At 42.3% G+C, this 25,323-nt stretch overlaps 1 protein-coding gene across 4 annotated transcripts in view; it reads right to left on the reverse strand.

Moving 5' to 3' along the window:
* Positions 1-1,389: 1,389 nt before the first annotated feature.
* LGR5 (leucine rich repeat containing G protein-coupled receptor 5) overlaps positions 1,390-25,323 on the reverse strand; it is a 112,252-nt gene continuing 88,318 nt past the window's right edge. The window contains exons 6-18 of one of the 4 annotated variants that reach the window (XM_032493759.1): positions 25,033-25,104; positions 22,163-22,231; positions 20,699-20,770; positions 17,381-17,452; positions 17,163-17,270; positions 16,959-17,030; positions 13,683-13,748; positions 12,669-12,740; positions 8,850-8,921; positions 7,942-8,067; positions 6,795-6,940; positions 5,010-5,093; positions 1,390-4,035 (exon numbers count right to left, since the gene is read on the reverse strand). In XM_032493759.1, the coding sequence (XP_032349650.1) occupies positions 2,948-4,035; positions 5,010-5,093; positions 6,795-6,940; positions 7,942-8,067; positions 8,850-8,921; positions 12,669-12,740; positions 13,683-13,748; positions 16,959-17,030; positions 17,163-17,270; positions 17,381-17,452; positions 20,699-20,770; positions 22,163-22,231; positions 25,033-25,104 (2,119 nt within the window). In that variant the 3' untranslated portion in view covers positions 1,390-2,947. The remainder of the gene's footprint in view (positions 4,036-5,009; positions 5,094-6,794; positions 6,941-7,941; positions 8,068-8,849; positions 8,922-12,668; positions 12,741-13,682; positions 13,749-16,958; positions 17,031-17,162; positions 17,271-17,380; positions 17,453-20,698; positions 20,771-22,162; positions 22,232-25,032; positions 25,105-25,323) is intronic. The other 3 variants (XM_032493760.1, XM_032493761.1, XM_032493762.1) reach the window with 3 other exon arrangements.

Here is a 25,323-nt window from a genome sequence, read left to right on the forward strand (position 1 = left end):
CTGGGTTTTGCAAATAGCGCTTATGGATTTTTAAAGAAATAAATCAGAGTGTTGTTTTTTTTTTTTTTCCCTTAAAGCGACATTCACTGACTTGTGTTTTATTGAGTGGTAGAGAAAGGCATGGGCTGCCAGGACTCATTCCGAATTCTGGGCACCCAAAAGCAAGTGTGGTGACAAGAGAGACTGAGATCCCTTGCTCCAGAAGCAACTTTATTTTATTTTATTATTTTGGGGGGTGGAGGGAGGTAATTAGGTTTATTTATTTATTTTTTAGCGGTACCGGGGATTGAACCCAGGACCTCGTGCCTGCTAAGCGTGCGCTCTACCCCTGAGCTATCCTCTCCCCATCAGAGGTAACTTTTGTATCAGCTGCCTGGGCTAAGAGGTGTGAGATTAAGAGGAGTGAGATTATGTTTTAGCCCTTGTTTCAGTTGAAGACAAACCAAGTGTAGACCGCATAGTAGGACCCCGCTGGATGCCTGTTAACTAGGTTAGGCGGAAGCATGTGATTGTATCTGATGGATGGGTGGGAAGCTCAGTGCCAGATACCCTGGGGGAGGTCAGCTGATACGGGTTAATCTGAGCAATAATGCCGGGCCTCCAACTACTTCTTGATGGTTTCATTTTACAACATGTATGGGCAGAGCAGGAGTCACTATCAAAGCTGGGAGGGGGCACTAGGTGCTTAGAAAAATCATTGCATTGTTTATGTTTTAGGGGGTGGCGACTGAAGGGGAACAGTGTATTTCTTTGTGCCCTGGGAGTCACATGTCTTTATCCTTTGGCCTTGATTTGGTCATAAAATATGTTTTCTTAAAGGAAGAATTTATAGAAAAATATGTTCATGTTGAATAATTTTAGGATTGATTTGTTATTTATACATTTCTTTCTAATTGTGTTATTTTTTTCTTTTTACATTGCAAAAGAAATAGATCCTGGCTATGAAATCCAAATTATCACTGGGGACAATGAACGTTACCAAGTCATATGTCATGACAAAATGGTTTATCAGTCACAGTTAAAATAATCCAGGGGTTGGTAAACATATTTTGACTTGTTCTTGTGAAAGATTCACTTCTTCACTTTAGTTCTCTTTGGGGTGAGGGGGAGAAAGGTAATTGGGTTTGTTTATTTATTTACTTTTAAATTTTTTTAGAGGAGGTACTGGGGATTGAACCCAAGACCTTGTGCATGCTAAGCATGTGCTCTACCACATTGAGCTATACCCTCCCTGCTATTGCTAAAGTCCAAAATACTTAAAACATTGAAGCGCAAATACTTAAGTAGCATATGTACTTACACATCAAAAATCAAAAGCATTTAGGAGACCAGATATTTGCCTATGGGCTCAATAAAAGACATGAAGATATTTTGTTTTACAGTCACACATTTTATTACAAATTTCTTTTATTTTGTACCCAATAGAAAAGCAAGTTTGGAATCTATTTACAAGTACTATACATTTACATATATTATATACAGGTAATGATTTAAAGAAAATGGGCAGAGAAACACAATATATATGGAAGAATATGCCACTGTACATGGTTTATTATCATGTCTTTAGTGTTACTGAATCTTTACTGTGGTAATAAATACAGTTCTATATTTACACATCTTATAAAACATCTCATAAATGTATTTTTTTCAATTCCAAGTTAAAACATCTGATCAAAATAAACATGCTTATATAAAAATAAATCTACCTAACAGTCTTTTGGTTCAGATGTATTGAAGCTAATGCAGTATAATAGAAGTTATGAATTTATCCTTTGACCTTTAGTATTTAATAAATTCTCCTCTTAAAATATCTAACACACGTATTAAATATGGAATAGGCAGAGACGTCATCTTCTTGACATCAAGTGGGTTGATCCAAAGACAACAGAGCTAAAAACCAAGCTAAATAAACAGGATAATATGTCACCAAGTTTCTGCTGAGTCAAAAGTGGTTTCAGACATCCATTTCTAGAGCTACTAACGAGCTACATGAGAGAAGTTATATCAGTGGATTTAATTTCTGTTGAGTCTGCATTTGATTATTACCTTATGATGCACATTGGTTTGAATCAACTGATAAAACCTCCTGCGAGAAGTGTGCGCTCGCCCAGGGGGAGAAAAATCCCAGGTTGCTTACCATCTTTTCTAAGTATGTCCATTGCCGGCAATGGACTTTTCTTCTGACCTCTGGGCACCAAGGAATTAAAAATGAATTAGACAAGGCAAACCTCACCTGTACATGATTGCCTTCACAGCAATTGAAGAATTTAAGTTCATTTTCCTTTCAAAATATGTGTAAGCAGTTTTCTTCCACTGAGGCTGGAGCCATCTAGTGCTGACACATAAACTCTAGCATCTCTAAAAATGAAGTGGATGTGAATGAATGAATAGTGCCTTATGTTATCCATTCACGGGGGGACTGGTGGCCAGGAAGGACCCTTTCTGAGGAAAGGAGTACTAAAACATCTCCACATGGTCATTAAAGTCAAATCCTATTGGTCACAACCATTACTTAGTAATATATGCCATTAAAAACCCTTATTTTCTTAATACCTCCAACCATCTTTTAAGGGGTTTTTGGGTTTTGTAAGCAAGGGTCCCCACCCCCCACAACCCCCAGCAAATGATTAAATTGGTGAGTTGAAAAAGAATTCAAATTGAAATCATGGAGAATCTTTTCTGAACATTTCAATCCATTTTAAAAATATATTTTAGGCTTACCTGAATCATGTGACCGATCTACTGTAGCTGAACAAACTACATAAGCAGCATTTAGACTTATTTTTCACTCTCCAGTATCAAATAATTCTCAGTTTTTTTTTTTGACACAGAGATTTAAAAAAAAAATCAGGTTTCAACTCAGCTCTTTTTTACTTACTACTCTGATGTACTCAATCTCACATTTTTGGGTTTTTGATATTTGAAAACTTTTTCTCTTATGTATGAATTAGAGACATGGGACAAATGCCACAGATGAAAGATGACAGCTTTCTGTCACTGGATAAGCTGGTGGTGACCCAGAACTGGAAGGCAGGTCGTAGGCGATGCTGGCACTGGTGAAGGTTACCAAGGCCTGGGTTGAGTCGCAGGACTGTTTCTCAACATCATCAGAGTTAACAGACACCAGGCTGGTGTGTTTGGACCTCGTCCAGAAGTGGGTTTGCTTTCCCAGGCTCCCCAGGTCCTCCTTAAAATGGGGATTGAGGAGGATGTAGAGAAGGGGGTTAAGACATGCGGGAAGGGGCACGATGACCAGAAGGATAAACTTAACTACTTCCGGGCCGATGAACGTGAGGTTCAGCAAAGAAGCGAAGGACAAGAACGCCACGGGGCAGTAAAGGATACAGTTGGTGAAGAGCAGCAGAGCGATGTGCTTCACCATAGAACAGTCCCACGTGTTCTCCAGGTCTCCCTTTTCCAGACTGCAGTAGAGCTTGGTGTAGGCGATGGTCATCATGAGGAAGCAAAGGGAATTGAGCAAGACGAGCGCCACCATGTAGCCCGCGGCGCTGGGCTCCCCCAAGGGCAGCGGCAGGCAGAGCGGGGAGGCGCTGTACTCGCGGCCGCCCAGCAGGGGCACGGCGGCCACGGTCACGGCCAGCAGGGCGCACAGCGCGATGGCCGCTCTCAGACTGGGGAAGGGGCTCTTCGTGTCCAATCTGGCGGAGCATCCCGCAGAGAACCCACGCTCCAGGGCCGCCAGAGTCAGCAGGAAAACAGAGGATTCCGAAGCGAAAATGGACAAAAACCCGACGACTTGACAACCGACCCCCTGCTCCCACCACGCCCCGTGCCGCGCAAAGCTGCCGAAGGTCAAGGCGTCCACGCCCGCCAGCACCGCGCTGGAGACCCCCATGAGCATGTTGGCCGCGGCTAGCAACCCGATTAACAGTTTTATGGAGGAGATGTACACAGGGGCCCTGAACACCGCGCACGTCACCAGGGCATTGCAAGTAAGCGCCAAAACCGCTATGGTCCACACTCCAATTCGGATCAGCCAGCTCCCGAACAGGTATTCGCAGAGTTTGAAGGGGCCTAGAAGTCCAGGGAAGAAAAAGACTGGGCATCAAATTAGGGTTGACAGCTTTTGCAAACTACCTTTTTGTTTCTCTCATTAGGACACCAAGGAGTAGAGAGGCCGTACCAACACATCTTTTATTAAACTACTATTTAATGTAAAGGTGAGCAGACCAGGAGTTCAGGTTTTCCAGCTATACCCGGGGAAATGACACGGAGAGTTTCAGTCACTTGCTTCTGGTCTCCCAGATACAGCAGTGTCGGGGCCAGGTAAAAAGCCACATCTCTTGGGCTTTTTATTATATTTTTCCAGAATACTTCAAAAAGGTTCTGTAAACAGGGAAGGAGAATCCTGGGGAAATACTCCATAATATTAGAAAAGGATGTATGAGTCGTATGGAGGTGCAGTTCATTAAAATCTCATTTTAGGTTTAGACTGACATCTGACGTTTGGGAGCAAGGAATAATCGAACTGTTGAAAATAAAATAGCGACCCTCTCCAGCTGTCTTTTTTTCTTTTTCCCCTCAACTGGCCTATCGTATTTCTGCGAATGGGACAAACAGTTAAGTGAATAATCTATACAGATATTTTTTTACCTATCTGTAAAGCCATTATTTGCTTTAACCAAATAGCTACGTAGGGAAGACTTAAAAAAAGTCACTGTCAACAATCGGTGATTACGTGAAGAAAGACTGCTGCCTACCAGTTCAGGCTAAATTGCTAATGTCATTTAAAAATTACATACACTTCTAACTACGTGATTGGTTCTTTAATTTCCATTAATCTGAATCAACAGTCTCCCACAAAAATCCTACTTATGAATAAAGACCAACTCCAGGGAACAAACATTTGTATTTTTAAGGTCCCCCTAGGGGGGATACTGATGAGCTGCAAAGCAGACTGTGCTGTGAAGTGTAGCGACGACATCCTGGGTGGCCCCCAGACTTAAGGGAGGGTGCTGCTGCTGGGTCCATTCTGATGCCTTTCTCACCTGGGGAAGGCGAGCACTGCACGGAATGGAGGGCTTTCAGGTCATCCTCAAAGTCAAGCAGGAAATCTTCAAGATCACGCTCATCTGTAGGAGTGAGAAGTTCTGGAATGATTAGTTCTGTCTCTCTTTTCAGGGACCAGCTCCCAGGTAGGAGAGTCCTGGATTGCCCCGGAGACACGAAGTGTCACGAAGGGGGCTGAAGGTCAGACGCTCCGCTTTTCCCCTGGGCTGTCACTTTCTTGTCTGTTGTAGAGTTGCTTTGGATGTTCTACTGAGGCTACTGTACGACCTAGTGCCCCAGCAGAACTGGGGTTAAGGGACAGTGACTTGGGCTCCCGGTCATAGCATCTAAGCTCTCGCATCCTGTTCTTGTTCCCTGGGGCTCATGATGGCCTCAAATTTGTCCTGACCCAACTTAGAGAGTGTAGGCCTCTCCATTCAGTGGAAGAACCACTTCATCCAGTTTTCTAACACTTTGTGGCTAGACTGCAAATGTTCTGGGCTGTGTTCTCAGAGCGCAAGAGGGAGAATCAGTGTCAATCTTCTCTGAGGAATGCTGCTTAACAGAGGACAAATCAAGTAACTGCTTCGTGCTTGGATTAGCCATCCGTGAAACAGGGATTCTGTGATCTAGCACACTTTCCCAAAGATGCTGATTTAATTGGCCAGGTGTGTGGCTCGGGCATCACTGTTTTTCAAAAGTTTCTATGTGATTCCAATATGCGCCCCAGGGTTGAGAATCACTGCCCTTGGAGGTAAACTCCATGAAGAAGTGTGTCTCTCGCTCACTGTGAGCCTCTAGGGCCTAGAACAGTGCCTGGCACTTAGTAGACACTGGAATTTTGGGGGGAGAGGTGTGTGTGATAAATAAATGCAGTAGAAATTAGGGTGGGTGAGGCAGGAGGAACAAAAATGAAATCAAGAACAAGAATAGGACACATGCTGTAGCCTAAAGCAAAAAGGCCAAAGGCCATAATACCAGCTCCTTAATCAGATATGTGTGCAGGAAGAAAAGTCAAGATAATGTGCAGACAGACTGAATCATACTTGCTTGGGAATCAACAAATCATTAACACCCAAAGGAAGACAAGCCAGTCTGTTTAGACTGTGTGCAAACTTGCAGGGTTGGCAGGGAGAGCAGAGTAGGGCTGCCCAGAGCACCTCCTCATTACCACAGGTGTGGTTTGAGGTACATTGCTGTGTTTTTAAGTCAGGTCTTACTTCAAGGAAAGCCAAGCGCTTTACAGACATTATCTCATTTCACTTTCCTGACAGACAGCCCTGTGGGGGGCAGAAGGGAAAATGTTTTAGGACTAGTTGGATAAGAAGGTGGATTCTTAAGCCCTCCTGCTGAAATATGGAGGCATCTAAAATTGCTGATGGCCTCCACTCCCCCTGGGCTGCAAGAATAAAAACAGATTTTATCTTTGGGAGAAAAAAGTTCAGAAGCGTGTTTGAAAAAGTTATTCACAGGGATGAAGCCCTCTTAAACAATTATGAGAATATTGATCATCAATATTAGTATTTATCTCTGAGGTCAGTATATACTAAAAGGGATTTAATTATAAATATAACTATTAAAAATTCACTTACAGAAAAGATAAAGTTTTAGAATGAACCCTAAAGGAGCTTTCTCTTTCTCTGGGAGACTTTAAAAAGTGGGTTTGATTCTCAGCTTGCTGGCATGATTACATGTGGGCCGGTCTGGAGTTCAGATGATCTGTCTGATGACTTTTCAAGACCCCTTGAGACACAATTTCATGCCAGTGACATAGCAGGTCTTACCTTGAACTTGAAACATCCCAACATCTTTCTTATGAAGGTCATCTGCACTGCTGTTGTCGCCTCTATTCCACTGGTGAGAAATTTTATAGACACTTTCACACACTCCAAATGTGCAGCACTGATACGCATAGGGCACTTCTATAACCCTTTAAGTGAACAAAACCAAAAACACACTTAAAGAAACAGATGATTAAATATAGTGTTCGCTTTCTTGTGCTCAGTAATTCTGCCTGTGGATTTTAGCCTAAATAAATAATCTAAAATATTGACTATGTGCCTGAAGATGTTGATCACAGTGCTATTCATAATAACAATGGAGTTATTAAGAATTATTGCCATGAAATGTTGATCGTTGCTGTGGTTGAGTGAGAGGTGTATTATTTCCTCTACTTTTGTGTTTGAAAATTTCCATAGTAAGAACATGAAAAAAAATGACTGTTAGGGAAATTGTGGCACCATTAAAAAGTGCTTATGATATGACATAATGTTAGGTAACGAAATCATGACGTAAGTTTGTATACGAACTGTGAATCTAACAATTAAAAATACATTGGAGACAAAATCTGGAAGGAAGGAACATAAAAAGTTGTTTAGGCGGTACTTTTAGCCTTTTTTCCTCTTCTATTTTCTGGGCTCTCTCTTGGGGCTATGGTTTTAAAAGAGCATAAAAAGTATGGTCGTTTAAAAAAATATAATATACATATAAGATCTCTCAAGGGACTTCTTTATCGATAATAAGCGTAACCGGTTTTAAAGAGCATTACTTCCTCAAACAAATATTAATTTTGTCCATTTTATTAGAACATATATATAAGCTAGATGAATTTAAAAATGTAAACAGGAGTATAATTTTGTTACAATGTTATTTAATTACATGTCCTGGTTTGTAGCCCATGGATCAATGGTTTTCAAACTCTTTCCATGAACTCTATGGTTCCGGGAGGCATCTTGAGAAAGAAAGGAAGCGTGGTCAGAAAGACACGGTCTCCCACTCCAGGGCTTGTCCTAACAGCATCCCAGGGGTGGAGGACTCCCAAGGCATGAAATGCAATTCAAAAGAGTCCCATAAATTTTGAAAACCACTATAACACGTCTATTATTTCACATGACCACAAATGTATCTTATTAGCTTTAATGACAAACTCACTTGAGTTCTGGAAAGTTTTCAGATGATATCAAGCTCTGTAAGGCATGATTTCCTGTTAATTTTAAGTGAGTTAAACCATGTAACCCAGTTACAGGAAAAGACGACAGGCGGTTGGACGACAGGTCCCTGCAAAACATCAAACAGCAATTGGCTTTTAGTCTGCGTTAGCATAAGATGCTGATGTTAAAAAAAAGCAGCCTAAAGATTATTAAACGGCTCCATAAAAACTTCTAAGTAGGGTCCTTACTCTTAATGGTAAGAGGAACCATTTTAGTTCTTGACAACTTTTCTACTTTACAATCAGAATTGCAGGACGAAAAATGTTTTAATCACAGCTGAAGTCTAATTTCTATGTTCAGCTCAGCTTTGCCAGGTGGGGACATCGAAAGTCCAGTGTGAGGTGCGGCATCTAATTTGAGAAGTGATGCTGACTGGATCCAGTTAGGGGTGAGGGGAAAACACTGTTGGGGGTTTAGTTCCTTCCTTCTCCCCTTAACTTCTGTCTGACCAGTTCTTTCTTTCTGGTACCTGGGAGATGGGGACAGGACGGAGCAAGAGGTGGAAAGGGAGGGAAAGAATGGACAGGAAGCTTCCCTGTTAGTCAAGATGGCGAACTATCAAATGAAAGCGCTTTAGAACTGTACTGACATCTTATTCCATTCCACCTGACAGCTCAGCGAAAATGGAAAATTTCACCTCAGTTACCAGAACCAGCTGTCACCCGGCTCTTCAGTTATCCATGCACGGGCCCACATGGCCTCTGGTTTGATCCAGCTCTAGTGTGGAGGACACTGAGGGCTGGGCATTCTGTGCTCTGGGGGCCTCTTCAGCAAAACCAGCATTTTTGATGAGTAGGGTGGTGCCCAATTACTGAGAGCCACGCCACAAACAAGTTGCGAAATACTCACAGCTTTCTTAGAGATGGCAAAGTGGAAAATGCACTGGGGTGAATAACGGCAATTTTGTTCCAAGCTAAATTCCTATAAAAAAAGAAAAAGGCAAGTGAGAGGATGATGTAAAAGCAGACTGTGTGAAGTTTTACCATATATATTCATTCTCCCAACAAAACTTAATTTCCATTCTGGACAGGAACAATTAACTTATCTAATCATCTTTCAGATGCAGATATGAATAGTATAAAACGATTAAGAGAGAATTTCAAAACGACCTTGTTTAAATCAATCAAGAAAAATCACTTGGGTGGATATTTAATTTTTACTCTCTTCTTGCTAAAAAGTTGACTTTAGCATGGTTGTAACATTTTATTAGGGCATTTCTAAGATGAGTGGGGGTCGGGGAGTGGGAAGAAACAGGAACTTCTGAGGCTCATCCTCTGACAAGCAAGTAAATGTTAAGTTATAAAATATCCCTGGATATGTAATGAAACTCAAAAAATTTGTGTATATTGTCCATGTATATTAGACCTTAAGAGAAACACAGAGACACTTTCAAAAAAATTCCCAGTAAAGAGGACAGACATTTAAATTCTTGACTGGGAAATGGAGAAAAGATGGGCTAGCATATGTTGGAAATAAAATCTTTTGATCCCAAAGAAAATCTACAATTCACTGAGAAATAAAATGACCTCACCCCCGCCCCTCCACAGACTATATGTAATGAAATGTAGGTAATTTCACAAGAATGTAAGAACTTACCCATTTTACAAAAAGAGCAATGAACTTACAATCTGTCTTTTTAAAACGCCTAACTCATAAAGGGAACTAAAGTGTAGACATTTGAGGAAACGGAAAGTGATCACTGTCAACTTTTCTCTAGCGCAGATAATTTATCCATGATATTGGGCCCCCTGAGTTACCTTGGATAAATGGTATTCACAGAATATTTATATTCTCATTGGAAAGGCCCCCTAAACTGGAGGAAACTGGAAGGCTTTTTATGTTGCCCCTTTCAGTAATCGCAAAACAAAAATCCAGCTAACAAGGGGACGGAGAGGCATGGACGGAGTGGGAAAGCTACGAATGGGTAATTGACTAGGAGACTGTCTTCTGTTGAGCCGCTGATCAACCCTGCGTCCAGTGAGGGAGGCGAGCCCTGCCATCTGGCAGTCTCTCTGGTGCTCTAAGTAGAACATGGGTGCCCTGGTGAGCTTGAAGGAGCAGAACATCAGGAAGGCAGGCCATGTTCTGACCTCGGGCTCTATAGTGATTTGACTGGGTTTTAAGTAAATATGGGAGAGGGTAGGGTGTAGTTCAAGTGGTAGAGCGCATGCTTAGTATGCATAAGGTCCTGGGTTCAATCCTTAGTACCTCCTCTAAAAAAAAGAAAAAAAACCTAATTACTCCCCCCCCAAAAATAAAAATTAAAAATTAAAAAAAGTAAGTGTGGGAGAATGTATATGCTCAGAGGGCTGTAACTGCATTCTTATTTGTGAACCTGTGTGCTGGAATCCTCCCAGCTGCCCTGGGGGAGCTGGTTCCACTGCCCTGCGGGTGCGGGTGTGGGTGTGCGGGGCTGACCCTGCAGGGCGCCCTGTGGTTCTCTGCTGGATTCCCCATGGAAGCCCTCCCGCAGAGAGAGAGGCCGGGCACTTGTGGTCTGCTCCTCCGTTTTGGAATCTTGTTTCTGGTGGCATCTGCACACTTTCTCCCCCACGGACGTCCCTTCTCTGTGCCTCCGCTCTTCCTGGGATGTGGAAACACCACTCGTTCCTCCCCGTCTTGATCAGCTGCTGGTTTCTGCATGCCCATCCCTTGCTTGCCAACACCTGTGTCGGTGTCCCTTCATTTAAACCATCCGGGGTGAATTCTGATTTCTGTGAGAACCCTCACTTACATACCCTGGAAGGATATGTACTTGTTCAAACGATGATAACAACAACTTCAATAATGAGACAATTGCATATTTACTACATGCCAGGTATGGTTATGAGGTTTTTTTTTAACACGTTTTTTCATAACCCTCAACACAACCCTGAGAAGTAGGAATTAGCATAGCCCCACTTTATTGGTGAGGAACGAAGCACAGAGTCTTAAGTGACTTGCTGCAAGTCGCAGAGTGATCTCGGGAGCTGAGATTCAAACCCACGCAGATTGACTTCAGAGTCCCTGACCTTTTGCACAGAACGTGCTTGTAATTCTTAAGGTAAATAATGAGAGAGCCACTACACTAGACCCTGGGGATTAGGAGATGAAAAAGTTCTTGTCATTTTCAGGTAGGGGGTGGTCTATCTGACGGCAGTGCTGAGCGTTGAGTTCTGTTGCAGAGAAAATGCAAAGCACATCAGAGTTGAGTGGGCTCAAATATAGGAGATCTTGTTCCTATGGGGTGGACCGGGGCAAGTTAAGAGTGGGGAGGAGCCAATGGGTGACAGGACCAGAAGAAACCATGGCGCATGTGTCAGGGGACTGGGAACTGGTGGGTAAGAGATAAGGGTGTTCCAGTTGGGATAAGATTTTGAAGGGCAGTGCTGGGAGTTTGGTTTTGGTCTTGAAGACCATAGGGGAATAACAGAAGATTTTTGAAGCAGGGAAGTAACATGATTCAATTGCTACTTCAGAAAGATTCTCTTTGGAGAATGAGATAAATAGGTATAGACTGATGCTGGAAAGGCTGGTTAGGAGGCTGGTGATGGTGAGCCAGGTGAGTGATCCCACGGGTCTCTGGTGAAGAATATTTAAATCCTACTCTCCAAGCAAATTTCAATTACACAACGCAGTGTTACCAAATATATCAACGTTTTAAAAAAGAACTAACTTTTGGAAACAGCCAGAATGCCAACCTGGTGAATAAGGCAGGCAATAAAATTAGGTAATGTACTTTTTTTGTTTTACATTTATTTTAAAAAGTAAAAGAACTTCATAAGGTGATTTTAGACCAAAAGTAAGGAAAGAGCAACACAATTGAATTCAGATCATGATGGTTTTCAAAGTAAATTTCTGGGAGAAAGCGATTCTCAAAGGTGAATTTAAAATGTTTTGGGAAATGGTATTATTTTCCGAGGCTATAGTCTCTTAAATATTAAGAAAAACTTCAGGAAAGAAAGGCTTTTTTAACACTATACTGCAGTTTTAGCACTACATACTGCTATTCACCAAAATTACATTGCAATCCGGTTTCAGGATGGAAAAGTTTTAACTGTCACCAAGAAAAATTTGTTACCCATTTTTTTTTTAAACTTATGGTATTTTTCAACCATAAAATGGAATTTAATATTTACCAATCTTAGTCACCTGAACAACAGAAGCATTTTCCAAGACAATTGGGCTCCAACCTTAGTTTACGTGTTAAAATGTGGCTTCTCAGGCCCCACTCCAGAGACTAACGAGGTAGGTGAGAACCTGGGCCCGGCACTTTTTAGTCCCCTCCAGTGTGATGCCAAAGCACTTAGGGACACACATTGAAAAACTGACCAGGAAAGAAAAGCAGGCGGGAAGGACTGCAGCCACCCCACTTTTATAAGCAGCACGATTTCTGCCAATTCCGGGCTGTGAACAGAAGCCCCTTTTGTAGGCTAGTCAGCATGTCGGCCTCCTTCCTCTTTGTGGAAGTTCCATGTCTGCTGACTGGCAGAGAGCAGATGGCAAATTTACTGCTTTTGAACTTGTTCCTGGAAATGATCATGAGCAAGATATTTGCCTTTCCATAGCAAATATATGTGCAAGGGCCCAACAATACACGTTTACAGTGAAAATAAAATAATAGAAGAAGACCTCAAAGAGAAGAAAAAGCGCCCTGTGTTGGTGAAGGTACTGGCGGGTGGTACTCACAGAGACCGGAGGCTAAACAGCTTCTGGAAGGTGTCGGCTTTGATTTCACAGATTTCATTATGTCGTAGGTCTCTGAAACGACAGTGTCCCAAAGGCTGATTGCAAAGGCACTGGTTTCAAAGATGAGTCTTCAGAGAACTTTTACAAAGGGGTTACCTGCCCTCAACCCCAGGAACACTTGAACTATGACTATCAAGTTACCATTCGAAACATTTCTTTTTGTTTATAAAAGAACATTACAATTTACACACAGAAATAAAAAAAAGCCTCCCGTTCAAGGCAGCTAGCTCCTTTGGGTGAATCTTAAAACTATGTTCCTAACACCAACATCATTCAGACACTTTGAGGATGCCTCTCCTGGCTCTGCCATCTGGCCCTTTCTTATGTTCCTTGAAGGTTTTCAGGAGCGTCAAGTCTCTACCTTTCAAAGATGGAATCCCCCCACCTCCCTTAATCGCTTTCGGCATTCAGAGAAAAACTAAGCCTGAAAGGGTAGATGCTCAATATTGTTTTGATCAAAACCAAAGCGTGATTATTGAGCAACGAGGCTGATGTTTTATGGAGGAGGGTTTTGAGAGAGGAATGCTACAACGCTTCCGGCATCAGCAGCATCGATGGCGCCTGAAACAGAACAAATAAGGCACCTCCTCTGAAGGTGACTGTCGCGAAGCAAACACACCCACGAACGCAAGCTTCCCCCTGTTCAGAAATAACGGCACTCATTGGATGTGGGAGCTTAGAAAAACTCCAAAGCTCAAACAAACCCGGTTCATGACTACACCAGGTTAGGAAAAGAAAACCCATAATAAATGCTTTACGTATAGTACAAAGTCACATTATCTACGTTTCCCAGCCCCACAGCCGTCCTCCGCAGTCAGAGCTTGTGGGTATAAAATGGAACAGCACCGCGTGTCTCCCACTGAACCACAGGGTAAGCAAACCGGTGACCCCTGGAAATGTGGGTTTGGGCTCCCAGTTTTCGCGAGGTGACTTCAGAGGCTTTCGTGGACATACATTTTCTGAAGCTTTTGGCAGACTGAAAAACTGGGTAAATCTTCTAGCAAGTTGTAAGAGAGATCTCTGAAAAACAGAAGGTACAAAAGGGAAAATCTGTTACATATTAGTTGTAAGGAAACACACTTTCCTTTCCTTTCCCCTCCAGGATGATCTGTCTCCCAAAGGCAGACTCTGAACGTTTCCCCAGCCCTGACACGGAGCAGGTAGTCCCAGCATTATTGGATTAAGCAGTCGATTCAGACGTTTACTGACATGTAACTGTTAGACTTCTTTAATTGCTTTAAATAATTTACTTAATGAATTTATTTATGTTTTGTTAGGGATGATCGACAATGTTCTAGCTATTACCTTACAGAAATGAGTACAAATTAAATTAAATAATTGTGCCTTTTCTTCTAAGAGCTACTATGTTTCTACAGCTAAGAGAATCGTTTTTGGTTCTTTTATAATCAACAGAAAAAAAAAAATCCCAACAATTCAAAACATAGCACTAATTTTAAAATCAATCATTACAAGGGGGAAAAAAAATCTAAGGAAGTCTTCAGCTAAAATGCAACAAATTACAGAATAACAAAAACATCTGGACGTATTTATAGTATAATATAACTAATCTAAAACAAGCCACGGTAATTTGCAGAAAGCTTAAAAAAAGAAAGCTGGTAGATAAAGTAACACAGATATATATAAAAAATTTTTGTCTCATGTTTTAAAAGTTATCAGCTAATCAACTAACTCATTTTCACGCCTGATTCTAATTCTTAAAACCAGATCACCACTATGCAACCGAAAAACCCCATATTGTTTTCTGAGACGATTTTAAATGATTTTATTCTTGTAATTGGTCACGTTATCTTACATTTATTGAATAAATGGAATTTATGTAGAAGAAATACAGTTTATTTACTACACATAAATTCAGATGATGCTGCTTGCAAACACCAATTTGTAGTTTATACTAGAGCTTTGAAAGATCAGACCAAACCAAAATCCAAAAAAACCCAAAAAACTGTACCCCAAACCTATGTACAAATATACCTAATTAACAATATGATGCGTATTTCTGGAAAGTAGTGAATGCGGTAAAATGGACACACATTATCAAAGCTGATGATAATTTGTAGGTTTATTTATTTATTTATTTTAATGGAGGTACTGGGGATTGAACCCAGGACCTCAGGCATGCTAATCTTGCACTCTACCAATTGAGTTATACCCTTCCCCCTGATAATAATTTGGTTCACTCATCTCCACAGGGGGCCAGTCCTTCCTGTAAAGCTTGTAGCAGAGGGTACATGAAACCTTCTTCTATGTAAAGACAGTGTCACCTCCTGCCTACCTTCGGCCCAATGATTTTCATGGCTGACTTTGATCAAGTTCTTCTTATCTATAGACACCATGTTTACAGCTTGACCTGAATTATTTCATTTAGTGACCTTGCCTAAGGTCACCAGCTAGTAGGCGGGAAAGCCACACTTCGTCAAGTCACCTCCACGAAGGAGAAGCAACTTGGAGGCAAAAGTCACTCAGCTACAGTGGCGTTTCCTCCTGTAACAGGTACTTGGTGGATGGTTCAGCCAGCAGAAGGGAGCTTTCACACCTGTACTTCCAGAAGCTCCAGAAGGCAGACTGGAGTAAAGGTCAGGGCCCTGGGTTCTACTTTTAACTTTAACTATTCTACTTGGTCGGTATGCTGGACAGAGCACTGATGTCTTTCTCAATTCTCTCCTTAAGCGAGAAGATACTTGCTTTATTGATTCTGCAGGATTGCTGTGAAGAATGAATCAACACTACAGGTTGGAAGGCTTTGCCAATGGTACTGCTATGAACGTAGTTGTTTCAGGCCACTCAAGGGTTCACCCCGAGGAAAGAACGATGGTGTAAAGGAAACCAGAAAGGCGATGGTGAGGGCTGACGTGTGGGAGAGTTTACAAAGCACCAGGTGCTGCTCTCAGTGTAGACACGTAGGAATTTACTTCATCCTCACAATGATCCCCTGAAGGAAGTGGCTACAACTCACGGAGCCCCGGAAGGGATAAATAACTTGCTCAAGATACTGTGATAGTGTTTAGGGAGACTGGATTTGAACTGGAAAAAGAGACCCCAGGGCCTGGGCTCTTATTCAGTTTGCCAGTGGGCTTCCTCGTATGCAGCTCTCCGCCCGGACGGTCTACCATTCACTGTGTGACATGGTGGGGACAGATGCGATTTAAATGCTGGTTCCCTGCTGATTAGTTACAGTGCGTGAAATCCTGGTCACGTTACTGAGACAGTTTCCTTAAGAAATGAGGATAATTATGCTTATTCTGGGTGTGGTGGGCAGAATTCTAAGAGGGCTCCTAAGATTTCTCCCCCCAGTGTACACACGCCCTCTCTTAGTTATTCTATCAAACTGCCTGTATTTGAATGCGAACGCTCCTATTCTGGCTATTACGTGGTGTGACTGCAACTCCGCATCACTGGTCTGAAAGTAACGCAGGGGCTGGGGATGCGGGAGGCCAGTCACTGAAGAATATTCCCTTCCTTCCCCTTCATCTTTGTAGAGCTTCTGGTCTGGCTACGAGGTAAAGCTTACGGCGGAATCCCAGGCATTCAACTGCCACAGAAGTCTTCTGTATGACAGCAGAGCCGTGGCAAGAGACGAAGGGTCCTTTGGTTACGTCCCAGTAAAAGGGCCTCGAGAGAGATGGCTGAACATGGAAGGTCAAAACAAGGCTCTTCAAATTCCTATAAACTACTTTTTGTAAAACATGGGAAGGGCAGAGGGAAAAAAGCCCCAAGTCAACAGAAGTAACATATGCTAGCTGTTTAGCCATTAGATGAAACATTAGAACGTGGCACCCACAATTATACCGGAAGAATGTTGTTTGCCTTTATCAAGGTTTGTGTGGGTCTGATAATTTTATTTTGGCATCCGTATGGGTTTTTTGATCCATGATGTTTTTGTTTTTTTGTTCTGTGTTTTTCTCTGCCCCACAGAACCTTTAGAGGGGGAAATGAAGTTACCTTGGCTTGTTCATATCCATTTTCTGAAAGGAAATGTGTGCCAACTGAAATTCTAATGGGAGACTGTTTGGGACTTGGAAACAAGGGGTGTACTGCCATTATTACCAGGGTCACATCCAAGAGCCAGTTCCCTGGCCCAAAGGGACAAAGGAGTCCTGACCTCCTGAAGACCTGCAAGGAAAGAACTTTCTCCCCTTTTAAAGGATTATTGAAATAATGGCTGTCATTTCACCTCTGTTTACACAACATTATTGCCTCACTCATACGCACAGCACTTGGAGATTAGGTAACTGATCGCAGACGGTTGGAGGAAGAGATGAGATCTGTGCGCCAGTTAAAGTCCTGTTGAAACACAAACCAGACATCATTCTTTTATTCAGGCATCACCCGGTGACATATTTTGATTTACTGATGTTAAGGCTGGCCAGGCTTTAAGGGTAGTGCTCAAAGTCAAGAGCCTTCTCAAGTACTTACAGACTCTCCAGGCTCGCAGTTCCAGTTAAATCAGGAAATTCAGTGATTTGTGAAGCACCATTCAAAGTCCTGGGAGGAGAGGGACGTGAGTGTTCTTGGGAGAAGAGTCTAGAAAGGGTTTATTTTTATGGCCATTTCAGAGCGGTTGAAAATGTTCATTTGATCTTCACAGCAACCTTGCAATGGGAAAGTGGTCCGTAAGAGAAAGAAAAACTTACAGTGTTCTTAGTTCAGGTAAATGTTGAAAAGCAGATCTCCCAACAAGCTGGATGGGGTTGTCATAGAAGTGTCTGGGGGGAGAAAGAGAAATCCAAACACCAGTGTCTTAGAATAAAACTTGAATGACCAATGAATACTTGTTCAAGATTTCAACAAATACTTGAAATGAATTTATGTTAATTTGGATTGTACTATATTACATAACAGTCCTGATTACTTGGTTTGGGGCAAACCTGAAAAGCGTTTTAACTCACATTATTTTGGTAAGAAATTCATACGATGTAAAACTGAAAACTGTTGACAGCAAGGAAGATAAAAATGTTAGCTACTAAGGAGAAAGAAAAGCAAGTGAACTGATTGTAGTTATACTTAGAAATCTTCCTCTGCCTCCAACATCTGTGGAATATTCACTGAGTGGCTAAAGGTAATTCAAGGTGCTGGCAATTCCATCATTAGCTAAAGAAAGATAAAGTTCTGTGCATTTACATGAGGATATATCCTCTGGTCAAATCTTTCAACATATACCTTATAACCTTCAAATTATTTGAGAGGAAATTTGCTACTCTGGGTTTTTGTAACATCAGAAAATTTTAAAAATTAATTATTGCTCTAAAAGGTAAGACATCATTAGAATTTGAAAAATATTTTGTTTTCCAGATGTTTGTAATGGAATGGCATTTGAGCTTCCTGGAAGTGGAGTCCCCGCAAAGAGTTCTTAGCCGAGACACCGTTCTAGTTCAACTAAATTCAACAAATATTTATTGGTGTCTATTATGCTCAAAGTATGAGGGTACGTGCTGCTTGCATTTAAAGACTGATTTATTAAGGAAGCTGTGGTTGGGTATCTACTATGTGCGTGGCATTACGCTGGATGCAGGGGATTTGAAGACGAATGATAAGGTATCCCTGCCCTAAAGAAGCTTGGACTTAGTTGGGATAAAACCAATAAATAAGAGGATATTACTTTCTGGTTGACAAAGCCTTTCACATACAGAGCTGAGCTGATCCACCCGACAACTTTATGAGATCCACAGTGTGGACACATAGACACTACTTCCCCCATTTTGGGAGGAAGAAGCTGAGGCTCAGATACTCTGGAAAGTTCATTACCTCCCAGAGTTTCAACTTCCTAACTTGTTAAACCGACGTAGTAATACCGAGGTGTAGGGTCTGTCTACACAGTGAAGGAGCTAAGGCGTGTGTCACAGCTCGCACAGTGCCCAGGATACAGCTGTCACTCAACAAACCGAAATCCCCTCTGTGGTCCTACCCTCAGACCTCTTTTTTTCCCTTGGATTAAACAATTAGTAAGAGAAAGAACTAGAGCAGGAATATAGGTCTTGAAGTATAGTTGGTTTCCAATGTTGTGTTAATTTCTGGTGTACAGCATAGTGTTTCAGTCATACATATATATATATATATATATATACATATATATTCCTTTTCCTAGTCTTTTTCATTATTACACGATATTGGATATAGTTCCTTGTGCTATACAGTAGGACCTTGTTCTTTATTCTGTATACAGTAGTTAGTACCTGCAAATCCTGAACTCCCAAATTATCCCCCATCCCTCTCCCCACCGTAGCCATAAGTTTGTTTTCTATGTCTGTAAGTCTTATGATTTAAAATGGAGTTTCCCTCAAAATATGATATTAGCCCTGATCTACACTATAGGCTTGTTTGCATGTAATTGCGTTCAGGTACGTGTGTGTGTCGGTCTGTATGTCAGTACACGGGGTGGCTAAGAATACGCGTGTTTGTGTCTATAAGGCAGGAGTATCGAACATAAAGAAGGAGCTATAGGGTTCTCAGGACGGAGTTCTCTCGTGCGTTAAGGAGAACTTCATGAAAATGTCATTTGAAGTGGACTCTGGAAAACAAAATTTCAACATGCGCAGTGAGGGGATGGTGTCACAGGAGCAAAGGAAATGAAGGAGAGCTTGGCTCGGTGACTGTGGTTTAGTTGGTCTGGGTTATGGCATCGGGTAACTGGGGACGGGCCAGCCACGTGGAAAGCTGAGAATGGGAGCTTAAGGAGTTGGCATTTACCCTAAAAAGACAGTCCTGACTCTGTATTTTCACAGCAAGAGAATGACGGTATGGATGCTGTGCTTCCAGGGTGACGGCTCTGCCTGGCGGGAGAGGCGGGGAGGGGAGCCTTCGACTGGTAAAAATCTCAAGATAATGGCCAGCAGAGGGGCTGGCGGCAGAGGCGGGGAAAGAAGTTCTGGGTAGGATGGGGACTGGAGAGGCAGAAATGAGGCCTGGGTAGCCAATGGGACATGAGAGGCAAAAGAAATTGAGTCAGGGGGGTACAGGTAGGGGTGGCAATGACAAGAGATGGAAATGGAGGCAGAAGCAAGGAGAGGAGTGTTTCCGGGGTAGAATGGCACCATCAAATAGAGGACAGAAGTGCTGACCAATCTTGGGGGCAGTTAGCCCTCTCAAGGGCTATTAACATATCAAAAGAGTGATTAAGAAAAACCAGTCCCGTGGCTTCAAGGAAAAAAGGGGCAAAGAAAGGCAGTGCTATCTGCCAGCTTCTCAGTATGTAAATACTCTCTAATGAGAACTAATGTTTATTGGCAATAAAACTTTGACACCCTTAGTTTGCCAACATGCTGTCAGAACATTTCAGAAATGATGAATGGTATTCCCCCCCTCCTCAGTTGTCAGGGCTAATTGGGATTTCAGCTCATTTGTGACAAATGCTACATGGTTCCAGAAAGCTACATGGTACAAGTTGGTGCAGGACGAATAGATGCCAAGAAGTGCCCCAGAGTCCTGTTCAAAAGTCGTCCTTACTGTCCTCGCCCATTTTTGAGACCTCAGGCCAGTACTATGCCCCAAACCTGCCAGTGGTCTTTTAATTAAGAGCCAGCCTAATACTTAACATATTTTCATCTTCCTGTATCCCTACACGTGATCAATTTGCTGTTTGCTAAATGTGAAACATAGAATTAATATACATTGGACTTGTAACTCTGTCTTATGCCACTATGGCATATACATCCTCATATGCATCCTTCTAGAATTACATCCTAGTTTGTATAAATGTGACTTGATGTTTGGGCTTGAAAATGAATGGGTGTAGAGATTTGGCATAAATCAGTAGTCCCCTCTCCTCCCCTCTTTAATATTATTTCAGCATTCAGCTAAAACCTGGCCGAACATTGCCATATACACTTCTCTGTGTAGGTTCTTACACTGACTGAGACAAAAATGTGGCAAATATAGAACATTTGTTGTGTTATCTTTAAAAGTGCAATGCACGCTATATTTCAGGATAGAAAAATCAAAAAGAAACCACTTACATTGTAATAAGAGAAGGGTTGCCCACAAAGGCTTTCTCAGGTATTGACTTGATATTATTGCTATGAAATCCTCTAGAAAGAGAGGAAAAAATAATTTATAGAAAATAATCTGGGTGGGGCTGTAAAATTATTTTATAGTCCCTCCCTGCCCCTAGTGATAATCAGCATTTTTAGTACCTAGAGAATAAGGTTAAATTCCTTTATCCATTTTGAAACTTTTGTGCCCTCACCTACTTTCTAGGAGAAAAAAAAAATATCACAAGCTGGTCATCTTGAAAGAGGAATCAAGAATCTGAAAATAAATATTGTGCTTAACAAGCTAATGTTACAGAGAGAAAAATCCATCTGTTAGCATCTAATAATAGAGCACCATCTTATAACAACTTGAGACGGAGGAAACCGTCTTTGGAGAGAGGATTATGATCGCTCCTCCTGACCTGATTTGAAACCGGGAAAAGAGAAAATTGAGTTACGCCGCAGTGAAGTAGAGATTTAAGTAATCTTCTTAGGAGGACAAAATTTCCTAGCTGAAAAAAGGTGCCCCAGCTCAGGGAGTCCGTAATAGCAAACTGATGCTCATCTGTCGGTGCTAATGTGTCCGACCGGCAGAGGGGCCGAGTCAGTGGTTTCGGGGTCCTGCGTGGGTCTGTGGCCAAATAAGGTGAGGGGCAGTCGCTGGGCTGCGTGGCCACAGCCAGGGATGGCTTCCCGGCTAAGCTGCACATGGGTTTCCTGAGGCAGAGCCCCGCAGCCGCTTTTTCTTGGAAACAAGCCTTGCTGTCTACCTCCTTTAGCTGTGTGCCTTGCTTCTCTCTGCCAAGAGAGTAGGCTCTTTGTTTATTTTCCTTTCCAAATGTTAGAACATTACATAGGTTATTCATTTTTTAGGTACAAAGAAAAGCTAATTAAATTATAATATACACAAAAGACCATACATGCCACCTAATAGCTGAAGGTTAGCTTTACCATAATAAAATTGTGGGTTTCTTTAAAAACTAAATAAGATTTATGAAGCATTAAAAGAATATGAAATCATGTATGTGAAAGCTTCTTGCATTAGCCTAGGCACATACATGGTATTCACCCAGCTCTAAACTTACGCAACCTAGAAAAGCTTATCTTTCGAAATGCTCAGAAAATATGAATTCCGATACAGTTCTCTACAAATCTATAAAGGATATAAATGTTGGGGGAATATGGCTTAGGAAAAGAGTATGGCTTAGAAAAAAAGGTATCTTTTTTCTAATATAAGTATATGAGAGAAATTAATTATAAATTAAAAAAAGATTATCTGCTATTTATTGGTGATAGAATCCAATTAAAATATATTTTGGATGTGCTTAATCATTATGTATACAACCTTTTAAATTTTTCTTAGTAAACCATATTATGTACAAGAGTCAAACCTATTCTAAAATAAATTCACAAAGAATGGCGTTCTCCCACTAAGTCTGTCCTACTTACAGTTCTTTAAGGTTGGAGAGTGTCCTGATTGCAGTAGGAAATTCATCAAGATTATTATAATTCAAGTCTCTGAAAATAAGTAAATAGAATGTTCAGTTTTTCATCTAAAAATTCATACACACTATTTACAAGGGATGTTAACACGCTATCCCAGTGAACCAGTATCATTGATAACAATTCTCATTCCCTCTCTTCATGGAGAGAGATCTTGCTGGCTCGCTGACCATCATTGTTCCACAAGCATCTGCATTAAAATGGTCATTGGATTGATTGTGAGGAATTTCAAAGAGTCAAGGCTCAGTGGCACTGGACGTTAAAACAAAGGAAGGGACATCAGCAGTGTGAAGGTCCAAGTGGGAGGGACGCTTGGCCCAGTGTTGGTGGCTTGTGGACGCAGCGCTTCACCTGAATCTGGCTCGATGAGCTGCTGGCTAGTCTGTGCCCTCCTTGGGACTCCTGTACCGCATCCCCTTCCTTGTTCTCTCCTCTGCCCTCTGACTCTGTCCCATTGCTGTTCAGACTCTCTCCTGAGAGGACACCTTCGGGAACGGTTTTGTTCCTGACTCCGGTCCAGGTCCTGTCTTTCCCCCGGCCTAAGGGCCAGGATGACAGCCTGCTTCTGAGAGGTTTATGTGGTCCAGGGCACTCTCAGGAAGGACATCAGGCCTAGACTTTCCACAAGGTCACAAATGAGGATTCAGAGCCAAAGGATGATGTTTTCCTTGGTCTGGGAGGCAAAGCTCTCCATCCTTCACGCACAGAGACGGAATGGCCAATTTCAAATCATGAATTTCTCTATCTGTTATGGCACAAATGGCTTTTCAATTCCATTACTCACAAGCAGCTTTATAGATTTACTCCACCTTGTATTTACATCTTCCTATGAAAAAGTAATTGCCTGCTGGTCTCTGGGAATGGCGGATTTCCCAGATGACGCAGAAAAACCTTTTGCTCAGGCAATCAGATGTGGTTAGATCTTCCTCTGTGGGAAAGAATTGCTATTTAATGTTAAGAGAGAGATAATTTGACCAAGTTAAACATGAATCAAGATTCCTACTTGTCTGGCACAAACCATCCTTAAGCCATACAGCAGGCAGGAAACTTGTGTCTTTTGTGGACATAAATTTTCTTCCTGTTTGTAAATCTCTCCAGATGCTCTGTTTTGATTAAACGAGGATTGGGACCTTATAAATTACTTGGATCTCTAGCGACGGAAAGGAAGAGGCTGGGAGTAACCAATTTACTGATCCTGTGTAGCCCTGGGCAAGGCGAGGGAAGAGAGGACGTTGAGACTCACATGAATTTGTCCTGAATGCATGAATTGCATGAATTTGCAATCTTGGGTCCTCACCGCAAACATCAGGGGAAAAAAGGAAAGACTATTTATGGCAGTACCTATCAAAGCCCATCTTGTTTTTTCGTTCCTGTCGTGTTGAAAAGGACTAGAAGGTGCTTTCCACTGCTAAGATCCCCAGCTCAGCCCTTGTGTAAATAAGAAGGGAAAAGTTCTAATTCTTCTAAGCAGCTGATGGGAACAGCTTGCTCATGCCGTTAAGTTGACTTTAGAGTCCTGCCTGCACAAGTTCATCTTTGGCATCTCCTTGTGAGGATGACATTCCTCCCCCTCAAGAGGAAACACACAGTGACCTAAGCAACCTGGGAGGAAAGCTGTTAGGTCCTCTCAAGAAATCAGTGAACGCAGACCTGGTCAGGTGCTAAACTGACCACGTACAAATGGCTAAGCTCTGTATGCAAATGAGCAATGATGGGCTGCAAGGAAGGCCACACTGGTCACCTCCTTCTGCAGTCCTGGGCAGAGCCAGTGTGACAGATTTGGCGGCCCTGTGTGGCTTATTACACTTGAGCACTGAAGATGTGGAGGTGAGGAGGGAGCAGCTGGAACGTCCCTCCCCTCCCGGCACACTCAGGACCCTCACTGCCCGTCCCCGCACCCTCATTCCACCTCTCTCACTCAGCCGGAGAATGAAGAGCAGCCCCTTCCTGGGAAAACGACTGGACCCGCTAAGACCCATAGCAACTCCTCTGGCATTAGGCTCCGGGCAGTCAGCTGGCTGGACTCCACGGATTTTCAGGACAGGTACCAACTGAGAACTGCAGTTTTGACCTATTCTTTGGAAGTAGCACATACAGGTGAACATGGATTTCAGAGTCAAACTACAGAAGGAAACAAATCCCAGTTCTGCTGCTGACTAGCTGTGGCATGTTGGTAAAATAACTGACCCTTACCGGAGCCAAAAGTGGGCAAGTAGTATCCGCTCTCCCAGGATGGTTGTAGGGCTGACTGCAACAATGTATGCCGAGGGCTCAGTGCAGTATTCGGTTAGAGACATGCTTAATAAATGGTAGCTGTTTCTTTGTTTTGTTTTGTTTTGCTTTGTTTTTGCAGACTTGCGTTGCTTCAGCAGAAACCTTCACCATCAGCTACTGAGATGCCTGTTCACCTCCGATCAGAGAGCCTGGCATCGCCTCCCCTGCATCCTCTCAGTCAGGGGGAGGACCAGACTCTGGAGCTGTGAGCCTGAGTGACAATACCGAACTGATCCTTGATAGAGATGGCACATTCCTAAGCAAAGAGTCACTGCTCAGCAGAGGACGTCTCAGTTAGCTTATAATGATCCTAAACTAATTTATCACTCTTGGTAGATTCACAGAAAATCTCGGTTTTATGGTTTAGCTCTGTGGGGTGTGTGGGTGGGAGGGTAAGATAAAGCCACTGTAAATATCTGTTTAAAGCGCAGGCAATTAAGCAAACCCAATAGCCGGTTTGACTTAAAGGCTATTTTTGATTCCCTTAGAATAGCCCTGAAAACACTGAAAAAAAATGGGAAACAAATAAAAGGTCAACTCACAAGGTCTCTAGGCTGTGGAGCCCATCAAAGCATTTCTTTCCCAGGGAGTGGATTCCATTGTTATGGAGATGCCTGCAGGAGAACGTACAGACAGTCACGGGGCACATGCGCAGGGGAACTTAGGCACAACATCCTGATTGCTGAAGTCCAAAAAAAAAACCTCTGCTAAGGAATGCACTGATGATACATAAGAAATGCTTTGTTCAACGTTTTTTTGGTTTGTTTGTTTTAAAGGCTCTATGCCCCATTCCCTTTTACCACAGATGATTGTATACCAAAAATTTAACAGGC

The sequence above is a fragment of the Camelus ferus genome, chromosome 12 (assembly GCF_009834535.1).
Source record: "Camelus ferus isolate YT-003-E chromosome 12, BCGSAC_Cfer_1.0, whole genome shotgun sequence".
NCBI classification, from domain to species: domain Eukaryota; kingdom Metazoa; phylum Chordata; class Mammalia; order Artiodactyla; family Camelidae; genus Camelus; species Camelus ferus.